At 42.5% G+C, this 21,366-nt stretch overlaps 1 protein-coding gene across 3 annotated transcripts; it reads right to left on the bottom strand.

Annotated features, from left to right (window-relative positions):
• Positions 1-3,298: 3,298 nt before the first annotated feature.
• LOC137261165 (cryptochrome-1-like) lies at positions 3,299-19,494 on the bottom strand. Of its 3 annotated transcripts, none has more exons than XM_067798870.1 (10): positions 19,395-19,494; positions 18,506-18,739; positions 17,201-17,395; positions 16,437-16,555; positions 14,953-15,104; positions 13,406-13,552; positions 12,465-12,629; positions 11,678-11,818; positions 10,834-10,985; positions 3,299-4,234 (listed from the first exon to the last, which is right to left on the bottom strand). In XM_067798870.1, the coding sequence occupies exons 2-10, from the start codon at positions 18,718-18,720 to the stop codon at positions 3,916-3,918; spliced, it is 1,605 nt and encodes a 534-aa protein (XP_067654971.1). In that variant the 5' UTR covers positions 18,721-18,739; positions 19,395-19,494; the 3' UTR covers positions 3,299-3,915. The 3 variants fall into 3 exon arrangements, with proteins under 3 accessions (XP_067654971.1, XP_067654972.1, XP_067654970.1); XM_067798871.1 differs by lacking the exon at positions 19,395-19,494 and adding an exon at positions 19,238-19,293; XM_067798869.1 differs by lacking the exon at positions 19,395-19,494 and adding an exon at positions 19,200-19,286.
• Between the last annotated feature and the right edge of the window lie 1,872 nt (positions 19,495-21,366).

Raw genomic sequence — 21,366 nt, 5'->3', positions numbered from 1 at the left:
ATGTGTCAAACAAGGTGGCAATATTGCTCGCGTAGGATCAGATACAGCTTCGACAACTAAACTCACACAGTCAGCAGGTAAGGGACGTGGCCTAGTTGTTAAAGCGTTCACGGAAAAGACCAGGCACAAAACTAAAATCACTCACACAGTCAACCAGATAAACCATCGAGCTGGGATGGTTCGCATGGCGGTCAGAATAATGGGAAGACGTTCTTGAAGAAACCTAGTGGTAGTGACGTGAAAACCACAAATAACAATTAACTGGATATTTTAAGTGCACACACAACACCTACTCCCCCATCCACGCCAAGTAGCTTTATTTCCCCACCCCCAGCCTCCCCACATTAAAGAGCTGTCCTTGCGTGCATCCCAGGTCGTAATGGGTATGAGAATGGATGCAAGTCTTCTCGCTTTCAGAGATGAAGAGATCGCACAGAACTTCCTGGTGGTACGCTGTGAATTATACCCTGGATGGGGAAGAGGCATATGGAGTCATATCAGTAAACAAGGTTTTCTCGTGTCATTTACTTACTTTTCAGCTTGTCATAAGCCACTGTACTCAGCAACCTGCAAAATGCAATTAAATCTGACGGCTAAACCAAACACTGGCTTATTTTCGTTTTGCCGTGTGTATTATATTTCATTTATGAAGGCGTAGAGACAATTACATTATCAGTAGTTTGAGACAAACAAGTGGTTGTACAAACGTAGCCATGTCGTGAGTAATTAGTGTTCTGGAAAATGGCAGTCATGCAACAGTCTGTCTCACAGTCCGTGAACCTCATTATATTTCATTACCAAATATCAAATATGCATTGTTCGTTATCCTGTTAGTAGGGACGAGAGAGAGAGAGAGAGAGGTGGGGAGGGAGAGTGAAATGATATTCACTATCTCACTCATTCCTTCTCTCATTCAGATTCAGTTTTTGTGAATACTACTAAACCCTTATTCGTTCAGTTCTGTTTGAACAAAATCGATTCGTTTCGGACAGAAACTGAAACAAAATAGTTTCAATACGTTTGTCGAAGGTGGTTTTATCGTTTGAAATATATCTTCCCTAACAACATTATGTCATGGGGTCAAAACGCATTAGCAAGACTTTGCACCTCAGACTTAAATAGCCTCTGATCAAAATGAAGTGTACGTTCCAAAATCGATTAAAATGATTACCAACGCTGTCACGCATCTCGGTTATCTCCCTTTACTGATGAAACGTCACCCGAAATACGTTATACATTGATCGTTTGTCGAAGCAAAGAGAACGTTCCATTAAAGTTCTGCTGTTTCCTTAAATTGCTTTCATATTCTTTTCAAACCACTCGGAGTGTTTGCTGTCTAATGCGGCAAGACGGGGTCTTTATCTGAAAGATAACAGAAACATATCAATATTTGTGGGCGGGATGTCTTCTGGGAACTCCAGAGAGAACTTTTATTTTCCCCTAGTTTTAATTATGACCACATTACCGGTGAGATTTATCGTCAAACTTATACAATAAAACAGCTGTTCGAAATTACATTGTTAACAGTACATCATACACTTAAAATCTAAAAAAGGAAAGTATTGTGCATTATCAAGATTAATCGACAATTCTCAAACAGCGGTAAAACTGCAATAAACTAACTTGTTTTGTAGTGAAGGCAGATAGAATCATAATTCAATAAAATTAGAAGATTGCTCCAATGATGCTTAGTGGCCCAAAAGAATCAATTACGGTCCAGACTTGGAAATACTTCCTTAATTATTTTTCGTTACCATGGCGTCAGAAAGCTTATTTGATCAGTCCAGAACACCTTCTCAAGCTATTAATGTTCGAAGTAATCAGCCAGATTGCTGTTGTAATCTAACTTCGAGTCAACCTGTCGCGGGATAAGTCCACAAAAACTGACTGAAGTGGTCGTAATATATCACTGGTTATTTACAATGTACGCTTGTGCTTGTTTATTTGATGGCACACTTTAACAGCCGACCATATTTTCTGGCTGAGAATTTGTATAATTATAATGCATTACAGCGGTTTTGTTGACAGCGTTTTGTCGACGGTGGCAATTAGTAACGATTTTCTTTGTCTGTTTAAAACCACGCACACTGAGTTGAAAAGTTGATAAGTTATTCATACTTCATTCTGGACCCAGTGATGTTATAAATACTGCACATGCGAACACACGAAAAAATCAGACGAACACAAGGTTCGTTTCTCTATACAGATGATGTACCCACAACAACATGTACCATCTGTAATTGTTCCAGTTCCGGTGATTGATTTTAGTAGCGTGCACCGTGAAATAGTTGGTACTGCTATGCTTTTGAATGTGTGGGGCCCATTTCTAAAAATTAGATATGTCACTTAAACAGTCACGTAAATATCGTTAGCCTCCATGGAGTTAGTGAGTGCGTTTAGTTTTACGCCGCACTCAGCAATATTCCAGCTATATGGCTGCGATCTGTAAATAATCGAGTCTGGACCACGCAACCCAGTGATCAACATCAGCATCGAACTGGGAACAGATGACGTGTCAACCAAGTCAGCGAACCTGACCACTTGATCCCGTTAGTCGCCTCTTACGTCGAGCACAGTCGCCATTTATGGCAAGCATGGGTTGCTGAAGACCTATTCTACCCCGGGACCTTCGCGGGTTTAGCCTCCATGGATGCTCAAACGGTTATGGTATGACCGGTGTGTTCACGGTTATCCACGTGTTTTTCAATAAGGCGTATTTTATGTCCGCTTTGTGAAATGTATCAAAAGTCGGTTGAATCAATCAAGCTTTCTCAGGTGGATGTTATATAAGGTTTGCAGATGGATTCTATGATTGAGCGCTATGGGTGCGTGATGCATTATTCCAGCTACAGTGCTGTGGTCTGAAAATTATCGGGTTTGGACCAGACATTGCAGTGTTCAATAGCATAAGCATCGATCTACATAACTGCCACAGGATAATATAATAATGTAATAAAAATAATAACAAAAAATATACACTTGTATACCGTTTCTTTCCAGTGTAATCAACTGTTTAACTGTGAGCAATGAAATGTCCTGGAAATACACAAATGGGTTATTTCTTTCATCAGCAATCATTCAAACCTTCAAGACCCTATTTTGAAAACCGATTCTGTAGAAAATGTTCATCAGAAATGAGTTTTTATTTTAGAGTGAGTTGATGAGTTCAGTTTTACACCGCATGAGAAAGAGTTAAATATGAGTGAATAACAAGTATAGTTGAGCCGCCCAGCATTTGGTATCATCTGTTGATAGTGGTTACACACGAAAAAACGTTGAATAAATAATATCAAGCCGCTTTCCTTTCAAAGTACTTTTATTTTGTTTTCAAGTGTTCAATGCCTCACTCAGCAATATGCCAGCATTGATCTATGAGAACAGGATACACTGACATCAACCAAGGTTACAAGCCTGACCAGGTTAGACACCTCTTATGACAAGAAAGTGTTACTGAAGGCCAATTCTAACCCTGATCATGAACCTTTTCCATTAAGAGGCCAGATAAAGATGACTCCATCACAACAGTGTCTAAACTCTTAAAACATGTACCTTTCATTATTAAATACACTAAGGTGACTAGCAGGGCCTTGGGGCAGATAAAGTAATCAGGAATCAGCAGATCCAGGCTGCTAGTGGACAAAACTCTGTGAGGTGAATATATGCACATTTCTCAAAGAAGTGAACATTTGAAATTATCATCCCAGTCAGTTTTGTTCATATTAGGTCCAGTATGGTGGCACCTGTGGCCATATCATCCGAGGCAGTGCAATTCTCAGTACAGAGATACTTCCTAGAGGCTAGCACCAAGACCATGTGACCCATATTTTTGGGTTTCATAAAAAGTTGTTTGCATCAGACCTTCATCACTTGTGACAAACAGGGTCGTATTTACTTCACAAATCCACTTTTTAGACTTTATTTATTGAAAAAATCTGTCATTTTCTTGCTTCCAGATTTGATTTTCTTTTTCTTCCCATCCTCCCCTGCTGAAGAATTCCGTTTTTTGGCAGGACTTTGACCACTTTCCTTTGTCGAACCCGCCATTTCCTTCCTCTTGGCATACGCAGACGCCATTTTCTTTATGTTGGCCGGCCTGACGAGGTCGTGGTCCACTATAGGCTTTGGGTAGTCTTTGCCTATGATACAACCTGCCGCCTTCTGCACTGATGAGGGAGACTTCCATGGCTCATAGATGTACTCTGCTGGGAACTTCTTCAGTTGTGGTAGGTACTTCCTGTTCAGAGAACGATGGGAAATAGTTAAGTACACACTACATTTGAAAGTAATGATTATCAGTCAAATCCCGATGAGTTGAATCGCTGGGGACCAAGTAATATATTCAGCTTCTCGATGTCTTCAAGACATAGGAATGTCTATCAGGGTAGAAAAAAGATGATCTAATATTGAACAATTCCTTTACTTAGCAGATTGTCTCAAAATATAGCACAACAATGCAATAGGGGACATAGATAATGAAAAAAAAGTATATATATGGCACAATGAAATACAAAATACACATACCTCTTAAACTTCATGAACCAAATCTATCGGCAATCAACAGATATCATACATGGCACTAATCTGCCTTTCGAACTCAGCTGTCAATGGCGGAAAGGTGTGAGCCATGCTGGTTTGTTAACTGGTTTGTTAGTTAACTGCACCATTTAACTTCTCATTGACTGACTTGAGTTTGTGTATACAAGATTGCTGTTGTTTGAATCTCATGGGACCAAATTTCCTTCTCGAATCATAATGTTTATTTATGAGTGTAATTCGTGTAACTGGAAATCAAATGATGATAAGCATAGAGGGACTGGTCGGGAACGAGAGGTACTTTGAGTTATGCATAACATTCAAGAGTATTCGACCCATTGGAAATTTGACTGTATTTTGACATTTTTCACTACATTTTTTGTATCAAAACATAAAATTGCTAATAAAGCAACATTCAAATTACTGTAAGAAATGAATTGGTACCAACTCCAAAAGTTAATTTCAACATCAATATTTACAGCCTGCGAGTGAGTAAGCATAGTTTTACTTTCAGCAATATACCAGCAATATCACCAGAAACAGTTGGAAGAAATTGACCTTCACACATTCTTACCACGCAGGGAATGAAACCTGAGTCTAAAACATGTCAGTTGACCACACTGACCATTAGGCCATAGCAGGAATGGTCTTCACAGACTGTACCCATATAAGAAATCTAATCTTATTAAAATCTAAATATTTTAGATATTTAAATACTTACCTTACCATAGGTCTTATGCATATTACCTCTAGCTTCGCTAAACGAGATCAGACAGTCGTTGATTCGCCATCCCCTCGATGGCTACCTCATGTAATCTACGAATGTAGTCACGGAAGTGACGTGATCTCTCCACTCGCGCGAGAGCGCAGAATCCAAAATTCACTTTTACCGTCAACCGGAAGGTCCGAAGAGTCCAAAGTGGGGAGGAGCATCCAGCGTTGGGAGGGAGTCATCGCCCTATGGTAAGGTAAGTATTTAAATATCTAAAATATTTAGATTTTAATAAATTTTTAACTTACCTTACCATAGGTCTTATGCATATGGCTTCGACAGATGGATGGTGGTGTGAACTCCGGAGGACCATCCCTCAGCAAACAGTGCACATGCATCAGGAGAACTCAGGAAAGCCAATGTCAACGGTCTCAGGATAATACCTGGAACAGGACAAAGAGCAACCCAATAGAACTCCAAAGAAAAACCGACGCACCCTGGGGGTGAGGTTAATCTTAAGACCAAAGGTAAGTAGAAGTGTAGTTACCTAATGGGCGGATGGTCGGGTAAGTTGCTGAGCAACCATCAATGGACCAAATGACTGTAGCCCCTCCACGTCTTCAACTGCCAAGTCCCTCAAGTAGTGGGATGCGAAGACAGTTGATGACCTCCAGAAACAGCCCTCCATGATCTGCGGTACTGTGCAGTTCCGATGGAGGGCCATCGTAGACGCCAAGGCCCTGATCTCGTGCGGGTTACTTGCTACCGGATGAGGCAGGTGCTTGTCGTCATAGGCCGCCAGGATAGTCGATCTGAGCCAGAGGGCAATAGTATTTCTGTTTACTTCGCCTTTGCAGGACACGGCAAAGGGAATGAATAACCTTTTGCGGGATCGTCTCCTAGAGGCTGACCTTTTAATATAGCATCTGAGAGCCCTGACTGGACATAGCAGCTCCTCCTCCAAGTCATGATGACCCAGGATCGTAGACAAAGGAGGGATGGAAAATAGCCTGTTAGGCTGCCCGGGAAGCTGGTTCTTAGCCACAAAATCCCAAAGCAAACCCAAATGAACACGTCCGTGTCTTGACTGTTCAAATCGAATCTGAGTAACGTCAAGAGCATGGATCTCGCTGACTCTAGCCGCTGTTGCCAATGATAGTAAGAAAACCGTCTTCTTGGAAAGATGTTCAAAGGAGGCTTCTTCTAATGGCTCGTACGGCGGCCCTCTGAGATGTTGAAGGACAACATTAAGATCCCAAGCTGGAGGACGGAACTTGGCCTTCTGGTCTTCCAGCTTGAAAGCTTTGAGAAGCGCAATAAGTTCCGGTATCTTGGAGATCTGTGTATCTGACTTGATAGCAAGGACAGAATTCAAAGCTGACAAATAGGTGCCTAAGGTACTGCCTTTGAGATGTCTAGAGTTCCGTAGGTAGAGAAGGAACTGTGCCACAAACTGAGGAGATGCTGCCATGGGATCTTGAGATCTTCGTGCGCAAAAATTCTCAAAAGAGCGCCATTTGTCGTCATATAAAGAACGGGTAGAAACTCTATGCGCGCGAGCTATAACGTTCGCCACGTGCGCAGAGTAGCCCTTAGCCTTTAATGCTCTCTGCAGATGACCCATGCGTGAAGATGGAATCGCAGTGGATCCGGATGCAGCTGTCGACTGTGTGGATGTCGAAGCAGATGCAACCACTCTGGAAGTTTGTAAGGGTCTCCGCTGGCGAGCCGTCGAAGATCGGGAAACCACGATCTGGCTGGCCACCAAGGTGCGACCAAAAGCAGTCGGAGGTTCCACGTCAGTCTGATCTTGGCGATTACATCCGAGAGAAGGATTGGAGGAGGGAATGCATATGCGTCCAGGCCTTCCCATGATAGAGACATCGCGTCGACTGCCCACGCCTGTGGATCCGGCACGGGAGATACGTACGTTGGTAACTGGTGATTGAAACTGGTGGCAAAAAGATCTACCAGTGGTCTCCCGAGTTGCCAGCAAATCTGGCGAAATGCGTCCGGGTGAAGCATCCACTCCGTCGGGGATGGTTTGCCGGGGCGCGACAGGGCGTCTGCCAGAATGTTTTTGCAGCCTGGAATGTGACGAGCCGCGATCATGATGCCGTTGCTGTCTACCAGATCCGCTAACAGGAACATCTGGTCCAGAAGTTGTTTGGACCTGGTTGTACCCTGATTGTGAATCACCCACACGACCGTGGAATTGTCGGACGCTACCAGGAGTCTGGAGTTTGTTAGAACCGGTAGCCAGTGGCGGACCGCTAGGATGACTGCTTGCATCTCCAGGTTGTTGATATGCCACTCCCTTTCGGTGTCTGACCACAGTCCTGAGGTTGTCTGGCCGTTCCAGTGAGCGCCCCATCCCAAGAGGGATGCGTCTACAAACAATTCGTGGTCGTGGTTGAAGCTTGTCAAACAAACACCGGCGCAGACGTTCCACTCTACTGTCCACCACCTGAGGTACTGATGCAGGTGCGGGGGTAGAAGAAATGATGACTGGAGGTCGTTCTCTCGAATGAATGGTAATAGGAACCTCTGTAGTGGGCGCAGCATAAGCCGTCCTCTGAGGGTGAGGTCCTGCGCCGACGTCAACAAGCCCAACAGAGACTGCCATTCTCTGAGGGTGAGAGGTAGGGACAGAGCTCGATCCGTAAAGGCGAGAATCTTCTGCCATCGATCGGGAGGGACCCTGACCAGATTGAGCCGAGTCAGGAACAACCCCCCAATGAAAGTTAACTCCTGCGTTGGTTCCAGTTGCGACTTCTCGATATTGATAATCCATCCCAACTGCTGAAGTAGGCGTGTGGAGAAGTCCAGTTGTTTGCGTAGCAACTGAGGATTGCAGTGATTTAGAAAACAATCGTCGATGTAAGGATCGAAGTCTATCCCCCGGAGGTGCAGAAACCGGGTGACAGGCAGAGTGACCCGAGTGAAAAGCCACGGGGCCGTAGAAATTCCAAACGGCAGCACTCGCCACTGGTAGTGTACTCCGTTGAATATGAAACGCAGGAATTTCCTGTGGCGTGGGAATACAGGAACGTGCAGGTAAGCATCCTGTAAATCTAGGCTGGCCATCCAAGCTCCGGGTGACAACTTGGCTCGGATCTGATCCAGTGACGTCATTCGGAAATGCGGGGGCTCGGCTAAATACAGGTTGTTGAAAGACGCCATGTTGTGAATCATCCGCATTTTGGTGGAACCTTTCTTGGGTATCAGGAAGATGGGTGAATAGAACCCCGGGGAGTGATGGGGTTCTGACACTATCTCTATAGCATGTTTTGTTAATAAAATGTTGATGTTTTCTAGTATAAGTACCTGTTGATCTATTGAGTACACTCGTGACAGGGGAGTGGTAGTCAACGGCGGAGCTCTGGCTAGTAGTAGCTTGTAGCCGGCTCTCAGGATCTTGCAAACAAACGGGTCTTCCAGGAATGTCCAGTTGGCCCAGAAGATCCCTAGTCTCCCACCTACAGGGGTTGGATGAACTGGTACGACTGGGGGTGGGAGGTCCCAGTCGTAGTAGTCCATGGCTTCAGCGGCCGGAGTAGGGACGCTTGCCCCTACCTCGACCGGACGTAGCTGGGGTATCCCTGCCGCGTTCTTGAGGCTTGCGCTGGACATCTGAGTCCTTGGTACGACCTCGTCCCCTCCCAAACGAGGAACGGATAGACTCTCTCCTGGGTACATATCTTTTCTTGGCATTACCCCTGGCTCGGCCACGAAATGCAGAGCCCAAGGCCTCGAAAGTTGACAGCGCCACTTCCGTGTTAGTAAGTTCGGCATGTTGTTTATACACCGTCGGTATCTTTTCATCAAAGAGGAACTTAGACGTAAATGGTGCACGAAGTAGTTGACGTTTAAATTCCTCTTGCCAAGAACAAGCATCTAAAAATCCAGATCGGCGCATAGTAGTAGTCATGGCTAGCGCCGCGCGTAAATGTCCAAGTAGGTCATGGAGTACTCTGCCTTGCCAAGCAAAAATGGTAGTTAAATGATCCACCCTCGAGGCATTATCCTCTGACAAATCCAAGGCTGCTAGCTTTGAATCCTGAACTCTGTAAGATGACGGAGTTGAGCTTGACAACCTCTTAATTGAATCATCTAGCACCGCCCCGTTGTCGGCAAAATCCAGACTGTGTACTTTATAATCTGATTTCTTAGACTTCGACGCTTTGATGGTTGGATTTAAGGATAACTTCGCAAAGTCCGAGTCTAACAAAGCAACCGCATCCGCCACCATAGGGTGTGGTGGAATAAGTAACTCAGGAGACAAGTGAATCGACGCCGGGTTGCTTGAATCCGAAGAAGGGGAAGGACAGTCCGGTAATCTGTCGGCAATCCACTCAAAGACAGCAGTTAAGGGAAGATAGGTGCCATCACTATCACCAACATTGCCAGGTTCCTCCTCATAGTCTGGACAAAAGAACTGTTCCTCATGATCCTCCCAGGAAATAGAGGTTGATTCTCGTCGCTGACTCGAGTTGGAAGCAGAGTTCTTAGTGTTAAATTCCTTGCAGGAAGTCCGCAGTGGTTCCGGCGATCGCGAACGCTGGGATCTAGAGAGACGTCGTGGTGATCTTGACCGAGATCGCACTCTACGTCTGCTTCTGGTACGTGAGTCTTCCTCTAAGGAGCGCCTTGGAGAGCGGGAAACAGACCGGGAGCGCCGGCGTCTGCTACGGTGTGGAGAACGAGAGCGCCGACCCTTCGGGGACCTAGAACGAGATCTGCGCCGGGAGCGCTCAGCCTCTAAACGACGAGCGCGCTCTTCATCCAACTGGCGCTGTAACATTTCTTCTTTAGTCAGCGTATGAGACACTCTGGGGATTCGATAAGAAGTAGTTATAGGAGCAGGGTCCGGCAACAACAATGGCGCTGGCGTTGGTACAGGCGCTGGCGTCGGAATAGGCGCTGGCGTCGGAATAAGCGCTGACGAAAACACCGGTGCTGCTTCCAACTCGAGTATGGGCATGAGCATGGGCAGAAACATGACGGGCAAACAACCAACAAGATGAATTACCCCCATGGATGCCATACCGTTCTCACCTACGACACGGACAAGCCATGCCTGAGTGAGAAAAGAACAACACGAGGTAGCAAGGTAAGCACATTAAATGCTTGTATGACTTGACTTTGATACATAATGAGGGAATACAAACCATACCTACCAAGGAGTAGCAACTTTATTGAAACTACACACTGTAGGAAAAAACTGCAAACCAACACGTCCGTTCGCACGAACGCTAAAGGTAAAAGTGAATTTTGGATTCTGCGCTCTCGCGCGAGTGGAGAGATCACGTCACTTCCGTGACTACATTCATAGATTACATGAGGTAGCCATCGAGGGGATGGCGAATCAACGACTGTCTGATCTCGTTTAGCGAAGCTAGAGGTAATATGCATAAGACCTATGGTAAGGTAAGTTAAAAATCTGGTCTTCAGTGTGACAAGCCAATGCTTTAACGAGACTACCCCACATTGCACTGAAATGGGGAATCCATCCCAGATCTATAGTCTCACATGCAAAAGTTTTTACCACATGGCCAACTCTGTAAGACTTTAAAGATCATGTCTACCTGATGTAGTCACCATTCTTGTCAGTCTTCTTGCCGAAGGCGATGGGACTGTAGACCCGGAAATACTGGTGGAAGAATGCACTGGCAGACAGCCACATCCAGTTCCCAGCATTCAGACTCCAGTCAGCATCCAGAAGGAGCTCCTCAAACACCTACACAACAATGAAAACAAGTGGAATGAAGAGAGTAAGTTCCAACACATTCTAAGTCACCAGTCTGAACAAATTCCTCAAACACCTCCACAACAATGAAAATAACAGACTGAATGAAGAGAGTTCAGCTCCAACAAAATCCTACATTCAGGTGCTAGTCAGGAGTAGCTCCTCAAACACTTACAGAACAAGGAAAAGTGCAGATTAAATGAAGAGAGTTGGGTTCATACACATAATGCGTTCACACTCCAGTCCACACCCAGGAGCTCTTAAAACATCTGCACAATTGAAAATAACAGACAGAATGAAGAGAGTTGAGTTCCTACACATCCTGTCAGAAGGAGCTCCTAAAACACCTTCACAACAACAAAAACAACATGAACAGCTTTCAGGAAGACCTACAGAAGAATGAAAACAGCTGAAAGTAAACATCTACACAATGAAAACAACAGATAGAATGAAGAGACTTTAGTTCCAACACATCCTGCATTCAGACTCCAGTCAGGAGGAACTCCTAAAATACCTTCACAACAACAAAAACAGCTTTCAGGAAAAGCTTTTCAAACACCTACAGAACAACGAAAACAATAGCTGAAAGCACTGATAAGTTTATAAACATCATGTCTCCTGCTCCTTGATGCTGGGCTCCTACCCAACAATGAGGGAACATGTATCTACACTTGTCTGCTTACCTTCTGCCCTTCCTCCCAGCTAATCCACAGGTCACCACGGGTCAAGAAACAAGCGACTGCATGTCGAGCAAGATGGTGTATCCATCCTTCCTGTCTCAGCTGGGTCATGATGGCGTCTATGAATGGGTAGCCAGTCCGAGCCTGGGGATAGCAAACAGAGGCTACTGGGTAAAATCCTGTTTAACCTGTAATTGCATAAAGATGAGGGGATGCTTGCAGTCAACATGTTCACGGATGTCTCATTAGAATTCAGTGCCATGTATACTTACATACAGGCTCATTGGCAACTGAATCAACAGTGTGCAAAACAAAGCTACACTATTCCAGGTATTCATTTGCATATGTTCAAGCAGATGAAACATGCACGTTTGTTTTTCCCTGCCAGTCTGAGAAATAATTGTCAACTTCATCCTTGAGCTGGATGTTCATGTTGGATAAACCCAGGGGCATACATTTTACACTAACCTCCCTTTATACACTGACCAGTGTAATGGTTTGTCTGGTCCCGACTTCACTATTTACAGACCACCGCCATATAGCTGGAATATTTCTGAGTGTAGCATTAAACAACCAACAAACCATCCCAAACCAATCAGATCCACCCCATAATGCAACTGATCCACCACATGCCTGCTGACATGTGTCCATGATAATATTTGCCATAAAGGGCATATGTAATGTGCTGAATTCCACACCATAGAAGGGTATGCTAAAAGTACCACAATTATTTCCCCGGGGTGCCCAAGACCCCTATATACAACTAACCGTCCACCCCATCTCAACTGACCTGTGTCCATGCTTCCAAAAGCTCCTTGTTGTCATCCCAGGGTACCTGTGTACAGACAGAGTTGCCCTCCATCCGGTCAAAGTTTGGTGTCCCTGCTGCCACTGTGTAGAAGAACTCTCGCCATAGCAACTGTCCATGCAGGGACACTGGGGGCTGGGTGTGCTTCTGTAACATAAACACATTGACTTAGCTATCATCTTAGTGGTGTCACCCACTGTCGTTGGTAGGAAATAACACTCCATACAATCTTCACGGCAAACATGCAATATTTCCACCTCACCATTTCACCTCACCTGGTTACCAATGTTTTTCACCACACTATTACACCTCACCTGGTCATCACACATTTTCAACACACCCTTTCACCTTGACTGTTGACTTAACCATTTCACCTCACCTAGTCATCATATTTTTTCACCTCACTTGTTCACTTCACCATTTCATATCAACTGTTTATCAAAATCTTTATCGCACCATTACCTGTTCACCAAACTTTTTCACAACACCATTTCACATCATCTTGTCACCTCACGATTCCAAATCACCTGGTCACCTCACCATTTCACATCATCTTGTCATGTCACCATTCCACATGACCTGGTCACCTCACCATTTCACATCATCTTGTCATGTCACAATTCCACATGACCTGGTCACCTCACCATTTCACATCACCTTGTCATGTCACCATTCCACATCACCTGGTCACCTCACCATTACACATCACCTGGTCTCCTCACCAATCCACATCACCTGGTCACCTCACCATTTCCCATCATCTGGTCACCTCACCATTCCACATCACCTGGTCACCTCACCATTTCACATCACCTGGTCACCTCACCATTTCCAAGTCCAATAGCACCCTCAGTCTAGGCTAATCTATTTATACAGCTCTAATATCACAACACAATACATTCCTTCTCTCAGCGCTTCCTCACCTTGTTGACTCGGTAGACGTCCAGTAGCCTGAAGTAAAATGTGCGGGGAGACAGACAGCCAAACTTGAGGTAAGGGGAGAGAACTGTGGTGCTGGGCTGAAGGCTATTAGGCTCTGTCTTTGGCTTTTCAAAGTTACAGATCCAGTTCTGAAAGAAAACGGAACGGCTGCCTAGTCATGATAACTGAAACTGAAATGTCATCTGCACTTATTTCCACCATGTAACCTGAATATCACCTACCTGCTAAACATGATTAATGACAGCACTTTTAATGTTACAAGCACATGTCTGTTAAAGAAATAATCCATCTACTTTTCATACAATACCCTCTGTCCTGTGACCCCATCAAGGAACCCAAGGTAAGACTGATCTAGGTCAATGTTAAAGTATGGGTGATAAAATCTTCTAACCACCAAAATCACTTTGAAGATCGGGCCATCAACTTTAAGATGAGATCTACACAAAGCATTAAATCTGCAATCCAGGAAACATTTTTCAGTCTACCCTCAAGCATAAGTTTCCAGATGTTCTATATTCCAACTTACAATTCATCCAAGTAAGACCAACTTTGTTTCAAGAGCAACTTACTACTGTTGGTTCTGGTTTCAAGTTTAAGGGAACCTGTTGAAATATTTTATCTCATTATTAAAGCAGAAGAATCTACTGAATATACGTCCTCTAAACACATAAAAATATGTTGATTGTGACAAGCAGTTTCTGTCACAGACAAAACTCACTGTCAGTTTATTTACACCCATGTGCCTGTCTGAGTTTCTGCTAATAACAATATGCAATACACAACTTCAATCATTGACCACATGCAATTTGAACGTAACACCTATCAGGCTATACACTATAAACAAAATGCATTGATTTGTGGCTCGTGCACCTGAGCTCTGTCTCTGTCACATTATGTGATTACACAGACAGACAGGTGTGATACTCCTACACACGACATGTTATTATGTCTATGGGTTGCAAACAAACTGCATCCATTTTTCTCCAATGACTGGATCAGACAGAAACCACTGCAAACTCAGTTTGTCAGTTTAAAGTTCTGCTTCGTACTTTGACGAATGAGAGTTTCCAGTCACGCAGTAGTTCACCTTCTCAGTGGTTGATTGGATCAACCAGAACGGCAAAGAGCATACAGTTACAAAATCCAAAATCTCCATATACATTCTTTATGGATAACAGCTTCTTCTATTGTGTATGTGTATGTATCACCCTTGGTTGATAACGGTATATGAATCTATAATGAGAAGCTGCATCATATACAATAAAAGAAGTTGTTCACACCCACCCACTCTGACAGGGTTCGGTCGGCCAGGTGCTTTGTTTTGAAGGAAGTAAATCCAAGTACAAAACTTGCACTTTTGATTTGCGAATGTACACGTATAATTTTGTTTAATATTTTTTCACAATCAGCAATGTGTATTATATGTCATATTTAAGTGTTAACTGTGTTTTAATTATGTTTGTTTTTGGGGTTGCATGTGACCTACAAGCAAAGCGATGACATGATACCTGCCACGACTTGTACTCACAGTTTTCTTGAGGTATCTCTCCATACGGACAAGTGCCTCTGTCTCCCCACCGGGGTACAGGTTCGGACCCAGGTCATTCTTGCACTTGTCTAGGTCATCCAGAGTCGGAACTCTGTACTTCTCTGTGTCGTCTGCTTCAGGGGTCCGACAGCCTACAACAAAAAGGTAGTCAGGTGCAAAGCCACTTTCAACAATATTTTAGCTAAATCACTTTTTGAACTTATACTGCATTTACAATACGTAAAACATTCTCCCAGAGTAGTCTTCCAGAAGTCACATGTAGTGATGTACAATGAGTGACAATAGAGACATCTGGTAAGGGGAGGTAACTGTGGTGCAAGGCTGAAGAGTATTTGGCTCTGTCTGGCTTTTCAAAGCAACAGATCCAATTCTCAACTGTCATGGAAACTGTGTCACGCTATAGTAAAATTGTTCACCCTTTTTATAATACAAAGACACCCAAACCTATGCTGAAAGGTCTCAGTGTGAGCTGATTATTCATTCATACGGCACACACACACCTGACAAAATGCTCAAAACTATTGAGACCCAGAATGACAGAACTCATTCCTGAACCCTTTCCCTTTTTTCAACAATATATGTTAAAAACTACACCTAGAAGAAAAAGGAAAAGAAGTGATTGCTCTAATTCTGACAATTGATATCAGATGATTTCTAAATTGAAAAAGTAAAGCCAGAAACAGGACAACTTTGAGAAGGGATAGCTGTAGTTATAACACTGGGTTCCTACACAGACGATCACACTGAGTATCTTTTGCTATCAAATATATCACCACAAGATGATAAAGTTACAAATAGCCAAGGACATTTTTGCTTTTCTCGATGAGTTGTGATATATTTGATATCAGAAGACCCAAAGGTGAGTTTGTGTGTATCATCAGAGATCATTTTCAATGGAAAATGTCCATCGCCAAGTAGGGTTCTGTCATTTCACTTGCTGTGCAGTGATGTCATAGCATTGTGATGTCATCAAGTTCATGATGTTGAAGAATTTTGACATCATCAAATTCATGATGTCATAGAATTGTGACATCAAGTTCATGATGTCATAGCACTGTCAGGGCATTGTACAAAATCTACAGTCAAAATGATATCTCCTGAGATATCATCTGATCTCACACAGGTGATATCTCCTGTGGAGCACAGATTTGGCTGATAAAGACACATCTTGGCCTGCTCGAAGGTTGACATTTGTTTCAAAATTTGCTGACCTGAAAAATGTCCCAGTTTTCATGATGTATATTAATGGAAAGTGTTTGTGTCGTGTATTTCACTAATAACGAACCCGATAACAAGGGGAGATTCACTTGATTAAGACACATGAATATTGGTCTTGATTCACAAAGCATTTGTAACGTTACACGTATAGTTTATTTTCATAGGATTACGAGTGTTGTAGTGCTATGAGGGCCTTGTGGATCAGAACCCAGGTGACATGAAAAAAGTATGGAACAGCATCTTACCTTTCATCTCCTCTGAGGTGAGCGTATTTACAGGTGATGGAGGAGCCCCCATTTGTGAGATCAATGTCTGAAGTCTTTGGTATGTGAGTGGGGGTGTTCCACCATTTTTCTTTATTGTTCTGGCAAGGAACACCAAATGCATTTATGGTATTCACATCTTCAATACTTCTGTTTTTTATAAACTGTCAAACTAAGAAGATGACTGATGGTTAAGTTATTGGTCCTAAATTAAAACAGGGAGCACAAGATTGACACCGATGATGAAATTATTCTATCTATTTAACATAAATTGAATTTTGCAGAGCTCGTAACGTGAGGGAGTGAGTATGGTTTTACACTACTTTTAGCAATAATCCTGCAATATAACAGCAGGTGACACCTGAAACAGGCTTCACACATTATACTCATGTGGGGAATCAAACCTAGGTCTTTGGCAAGACGAGACAACACTTTAATAGTTAATTTACCTTACAGTCCCAGAGTTCTTAAACAGTACCTGCCTTCACATATGATCTGTAAAACAACTTCGATTTTTCTCCCTTAATTACTATCTACTGAAATAGCTGTTCTTTACTCCATGAACAAGCCAAAGATGAAGAGAGTGTAAATATCTGATTCCAGGCAAACTAGTGGTTGAGAACTTTATAGCCACCAGATTACCAGGAGTCTGCTTTCACAACTATGACAGGCAATGGAGTGTCTGGGACAGATTCAGACTGCAACCACATGATCCTTACTTCATCAGTGATGAAAACATATCTTACTTGTTGACATCAAACAGAGTGTGTGACACCTCCGTGACGACCTCCACTCCATGCTGGTGTGCCAGCTGTTTCACTTCTTCATCGCGGGCCTCGGCATACGGTTCAGTGTCCACCTCAAACGTCAGTCGAGTTATCTCCCATTGTTTAAACAAACCTGGGAACACCTCCGCCGGCTTGCCTTGTATGACAAACAACCTGTCAGAAGTTAAAGAGGGTCAAGGTTAAGTTCTTATAGTCAGCAATATTCTCTCATGGCAAAAAAACCCCTGAAAATTCGGGTTAGAATTGATCTTCCGTAACCCATGCTTGTCTTAAGAGATCGGATGATCAGGCTCGCTGATTTGGATGACACATGTCATCGTGTCCCAATTGCGTACATCAATGTTCATGCTGTTTATCACTGGATTTTCTGGTCCAGATTTGATTATTTACATACTGCGCCATACAAATGTTGCAGAGAGCGGTGTAAAATTAACCTCAATCACTATCATAGCAAAATTTCTATAATTCTTCTATTTACAGACATTCTCTTCCCATAGTGGTTACATGTCATATCTTCCCACGTGACCTCTGTCCTAATATGACCTTTACATGGTGCGAGTATTCAAGACTCGTGATTGGAGGCAATCAGATTTAGTAGTGCAATCAGCGACCTTGTTTCAAAAGTTATTATTCGCAAGATCTCGGTAATTTCCGGATGCATCGTGAAAACTAGAACCTCTTCCAGAGCGTGATACTCAAATGTTTCTTCTAGACAGAACTCAGTCATCTCATATTTGTTTCTCCACATTGCTTGGATTTGTCAAGTTGAATCTAGGTTGATGTAACACGTGTTCTGATTGGAAAGAAAAAAGGGGAGATAAATCTGCTGCCATTTTTTGCCGCATTGGTTGCAGTCATGAATTTATTTCATGCCACAGGGCAAGTTACTTTCCAAAAGTAACTAGTCTTGACTAATTTTCCACTTAATTGCCCTGATTTTATGACATAATCAAGAGTGATATATAGCAAAGAAAGCTTGCTCTACTTCATTATTACTGCGAAATTTATCAGCTACATTTAAGCAGATATGAAATGAAAGCCAAGTTTATTTGCAGTTTGAAACCATAAGTGGAAATTATCTAATAGCCCACGGACAAGGAAGATACCATTATTTGATTGCCTGAAATGAAAACTGATTTGTCCTAGATGTGAGGCAATGGGATTTTTTGACAACTGAGAAAGGATACTACGAGTACACTCGTGAGAGGCAGGAAACGTGTTAAAGACAAACAGCATGGTTACTTCTTGTTAAGGAATCAGTACCTTGAGTTGACTTTCCTCAAATTCTCATCAAGATCTTTCAAAGACTGAAGCAGAAACCGCCATCTGTTGATTCCAACTCGAGCATTTTTGGCAAACCACGGATCAAGAATGAATATAGGCCATAATGCCTCTCCCTCTTTGACAGCTGCCAGGAGAGCTGGGTTGTCATGGACACGCAGACCCTTCCTGAACCAATGGATTGTCTTGTGTGACATAGCTGACTTTTCATACACTCTGAAATTTAAAACAAAAACAAAAAACATTAATCAAATTCTGAAACAATATAAAATAGGCAGGTGTCTGCAAGATCTCTTGTGAAAAATTTCATGTTATGATTTAGAATATACACAAAGGTCCTATTTTGCAAAATTTTAAGAAAATTGTTTGGTTAGTAAATTGAAGGTAAAGAAAAATGTCCAAACATGCAAAATATTTTCGTTGGATCTGAAGTTTTCTAGTTCAGCAAGCTAAACGTCGTGTTCCTGCCAAGGCATACACCGACGGTGTATGAGACACGACGTTTAGCTTGCTGAACTAGAAGTTTTCAAGCAATCTGTCTGTTGAAATGTCACTGGTGTGCAAGCCAAGCACCATATCAGCATTCAACGATTGTTCCATAAATAGTAATGTCTGTGGTCCGTATATAATCTAGTCTGGACCACACGATGCAGTGATTTGGCATCGTCAACATCACCGTTCCCTCAACGCATCAATCCAGCTACTGAGCCTGACCGCTCGATCCATGTCGCCTCGCTTCCAACAAGCCATTCATCGAAAAAGTGGAGCACATGCGACAATGGAAATGTGGAATGGGTGTGCGTTATTCATATACAGAAATGCTGGGATTCTTTTCATTGTTTATTCAAGTGAGAAAAACAAACATCCTTACCAGTACCCCGACTTGCAGCTTGAACTTAAAAGCGGCGCGTGGCTCTTGTTATGTAAACAGCAGTGACACACAGTTACCTCCCCTTCACCAAAAGCTGTACAATAGCTTTCCTCACCAAACAACTAGAAGCTAGGGCTTGCAGCGGAAACAAGTGAATTCAACATGGTTGCTGACAATTGAAACCTCCTTCAAAACAACCACTTATGCAGTAGCATTTTGAAAAATCCATCTTACTTTTGAACAATATATAATTTTACTGCAATACAATTAAGTTGTTTCAAAGGCATTTAGAAGTTGGAGGAATCAAACTTAAAAAGTGCTTTATGCTGTTATGGTTCAACTTCTTTATTATACAAGGTCACAACGTTTCGAGACAGATTCTAGTCTCTTCTTCAGGTGATTTTTCAAAATGCTACTGCATAAGTGGTTGTTTTGAAGGAGGTTTCAATTGTCAGCAACCATGTTTGCTGATAAATATGGTTTAACTCACCTGAAGAAGAGACTAGAATCTGTCTCGAAACCCTGTGACTTGGTGTAATAAAGAAGTTGAACCATAAAGCACTTTTAGTTTGCATTACAATTACTTGTTAAAACCTCGAATTTCCAGTCATTTTCAGCCAATCAACAAATCCCAGTAAATGATGGAACTTAGTATTCTGTGTAACTTAAATGATGTTGGTGATGATTTTCATTATGTGTTTATCTGTTCCAAGTTGGAATTAGAAAGAGAAAAATATATTCACAAGTATTAATATATTAGAACAACTGTGTACAAAATGAAGAAGAGATTTGTAAGAGCATTATTCTAAGTCAGCGTATCGTAAATTTAAGACGCTTCTGTAAATCTATTTGCCAGTGAAAGCTGACCTGTCACTTTATCTTTAAATTATAATTGGTAAATTGCGACCATATTCAAGTGAATATAACATATAAGTACAGTATCTGTTCCTGGGATTTAACATTCATTTCAGTTGTGAACGATTGGTTATGAACTGACTATGTATTAGATGCTAATTGCAACATTTAACAGCTGTGTGTCAGACCACCTGTCACTGTGATGATAGCAGGGGTGATGACAGCATCTTCATTGTTACAAGTCAAATTTCCTTTATGTCATTACCAGAATATGCTGCGTGTCCTCATGCATTTGTTTCATGTTTACAAGATGGTGGGGTAGCCTAGTGGTAAAAGCGTTCACTCGACATGCTGAAGACCTGGGTTTGATTCCCCATATGGGCACAATATGTACCAATTCTGGTGTCCTCTATGATTTTGGTGGAATATTGCTGAAAGTGGTGTAAAACTCACTCACTCACTCATGTTTTACATGGCACAGACATTCCAGTTAAATGAATGACATCTATAAATAACTGAGGTTGGACCACATAATCCATTGACTGACATGAACATTTAGAAGCACAGATCTGTATGTCAGTTTTAAGCATGTCACAAAAGGCAATATAAGACACTGCAGCTATGACATATGACAGCAGCCAATACTCATAAACTGCGAATCTGTTCAGTTAAGTTTCATCTTTAAGAAAAGTAGCAACTAAAAGGATCGGGTGATCAAGCTGCAGACTTCGTTAACACATCATCGTATCCCAGCTGTGTACATCGATGCTCATGCTGCTGATCACTGGACTGCCTGGTTCAAACTCAAATATTTACAAACTGCCACCATATAGCTGTAGTATTGCCAAGTGCAGCATAAAACTAACCTCACTCACTGACTTATCGACGTGCATGCTGTTGGTCACAGCAGGAATACTGCTGCGTGCAACATAAAACTAAACTCACTCACTGTATAAAGAACACGAGAGTCCATGAAACATGATAAATAATCATTTATTTCTCTTTCATATCAGCATTGGCTATGGAATATTCACACTAAGCTACACAAAATTCTCAACAACTTTCTACAAGACATGGGAATCCACTGACAAATGTTTTGTTTTTGCTCATGATATAA

Source organism: Haliotis asinina, chromosome 14, assembly GCF_037392515.1.
Source record: "Haliotis asinina isolate JCU_RB_2024 chromosome 14, JCU_Hal_asi_v2, whole genome shotgun sequence".
Lineage (NCBI taxonomy): Eukaryota > Metazoa > Mollusca > Gastropoda > Lepetellida > Haliotidae > Haliotis > Haliotis asinina.
Note: the sequence above shows the minus strand (reverse complement) of the source record. Positions and strands in the feature narration are given on the sequence as shown.

Coding starts and splice junctions, on each gene's coding strand:
- LOC137261165 (XM_067798869.1), bottom strand. CDS start 19,273: ATGGCTTGTTGGAAGCGAGGCGACATGGATCGAGCGGTCAGGCTCAGT. Junction 16,556..17,200: donor ACTCTGTTTGATGTCAACAA/GTAAGATATGTT, acceptor GTTCCTTGCCAG/AACAATAAAGAAAAATGGTG. Junction 11,819..12,464: donor TTTTGGAAGCATGGACACAG/GTCAGTTGAGAT, acceptor TGCTATCCCCAG/GCTCGGACTGGCTACCCATT.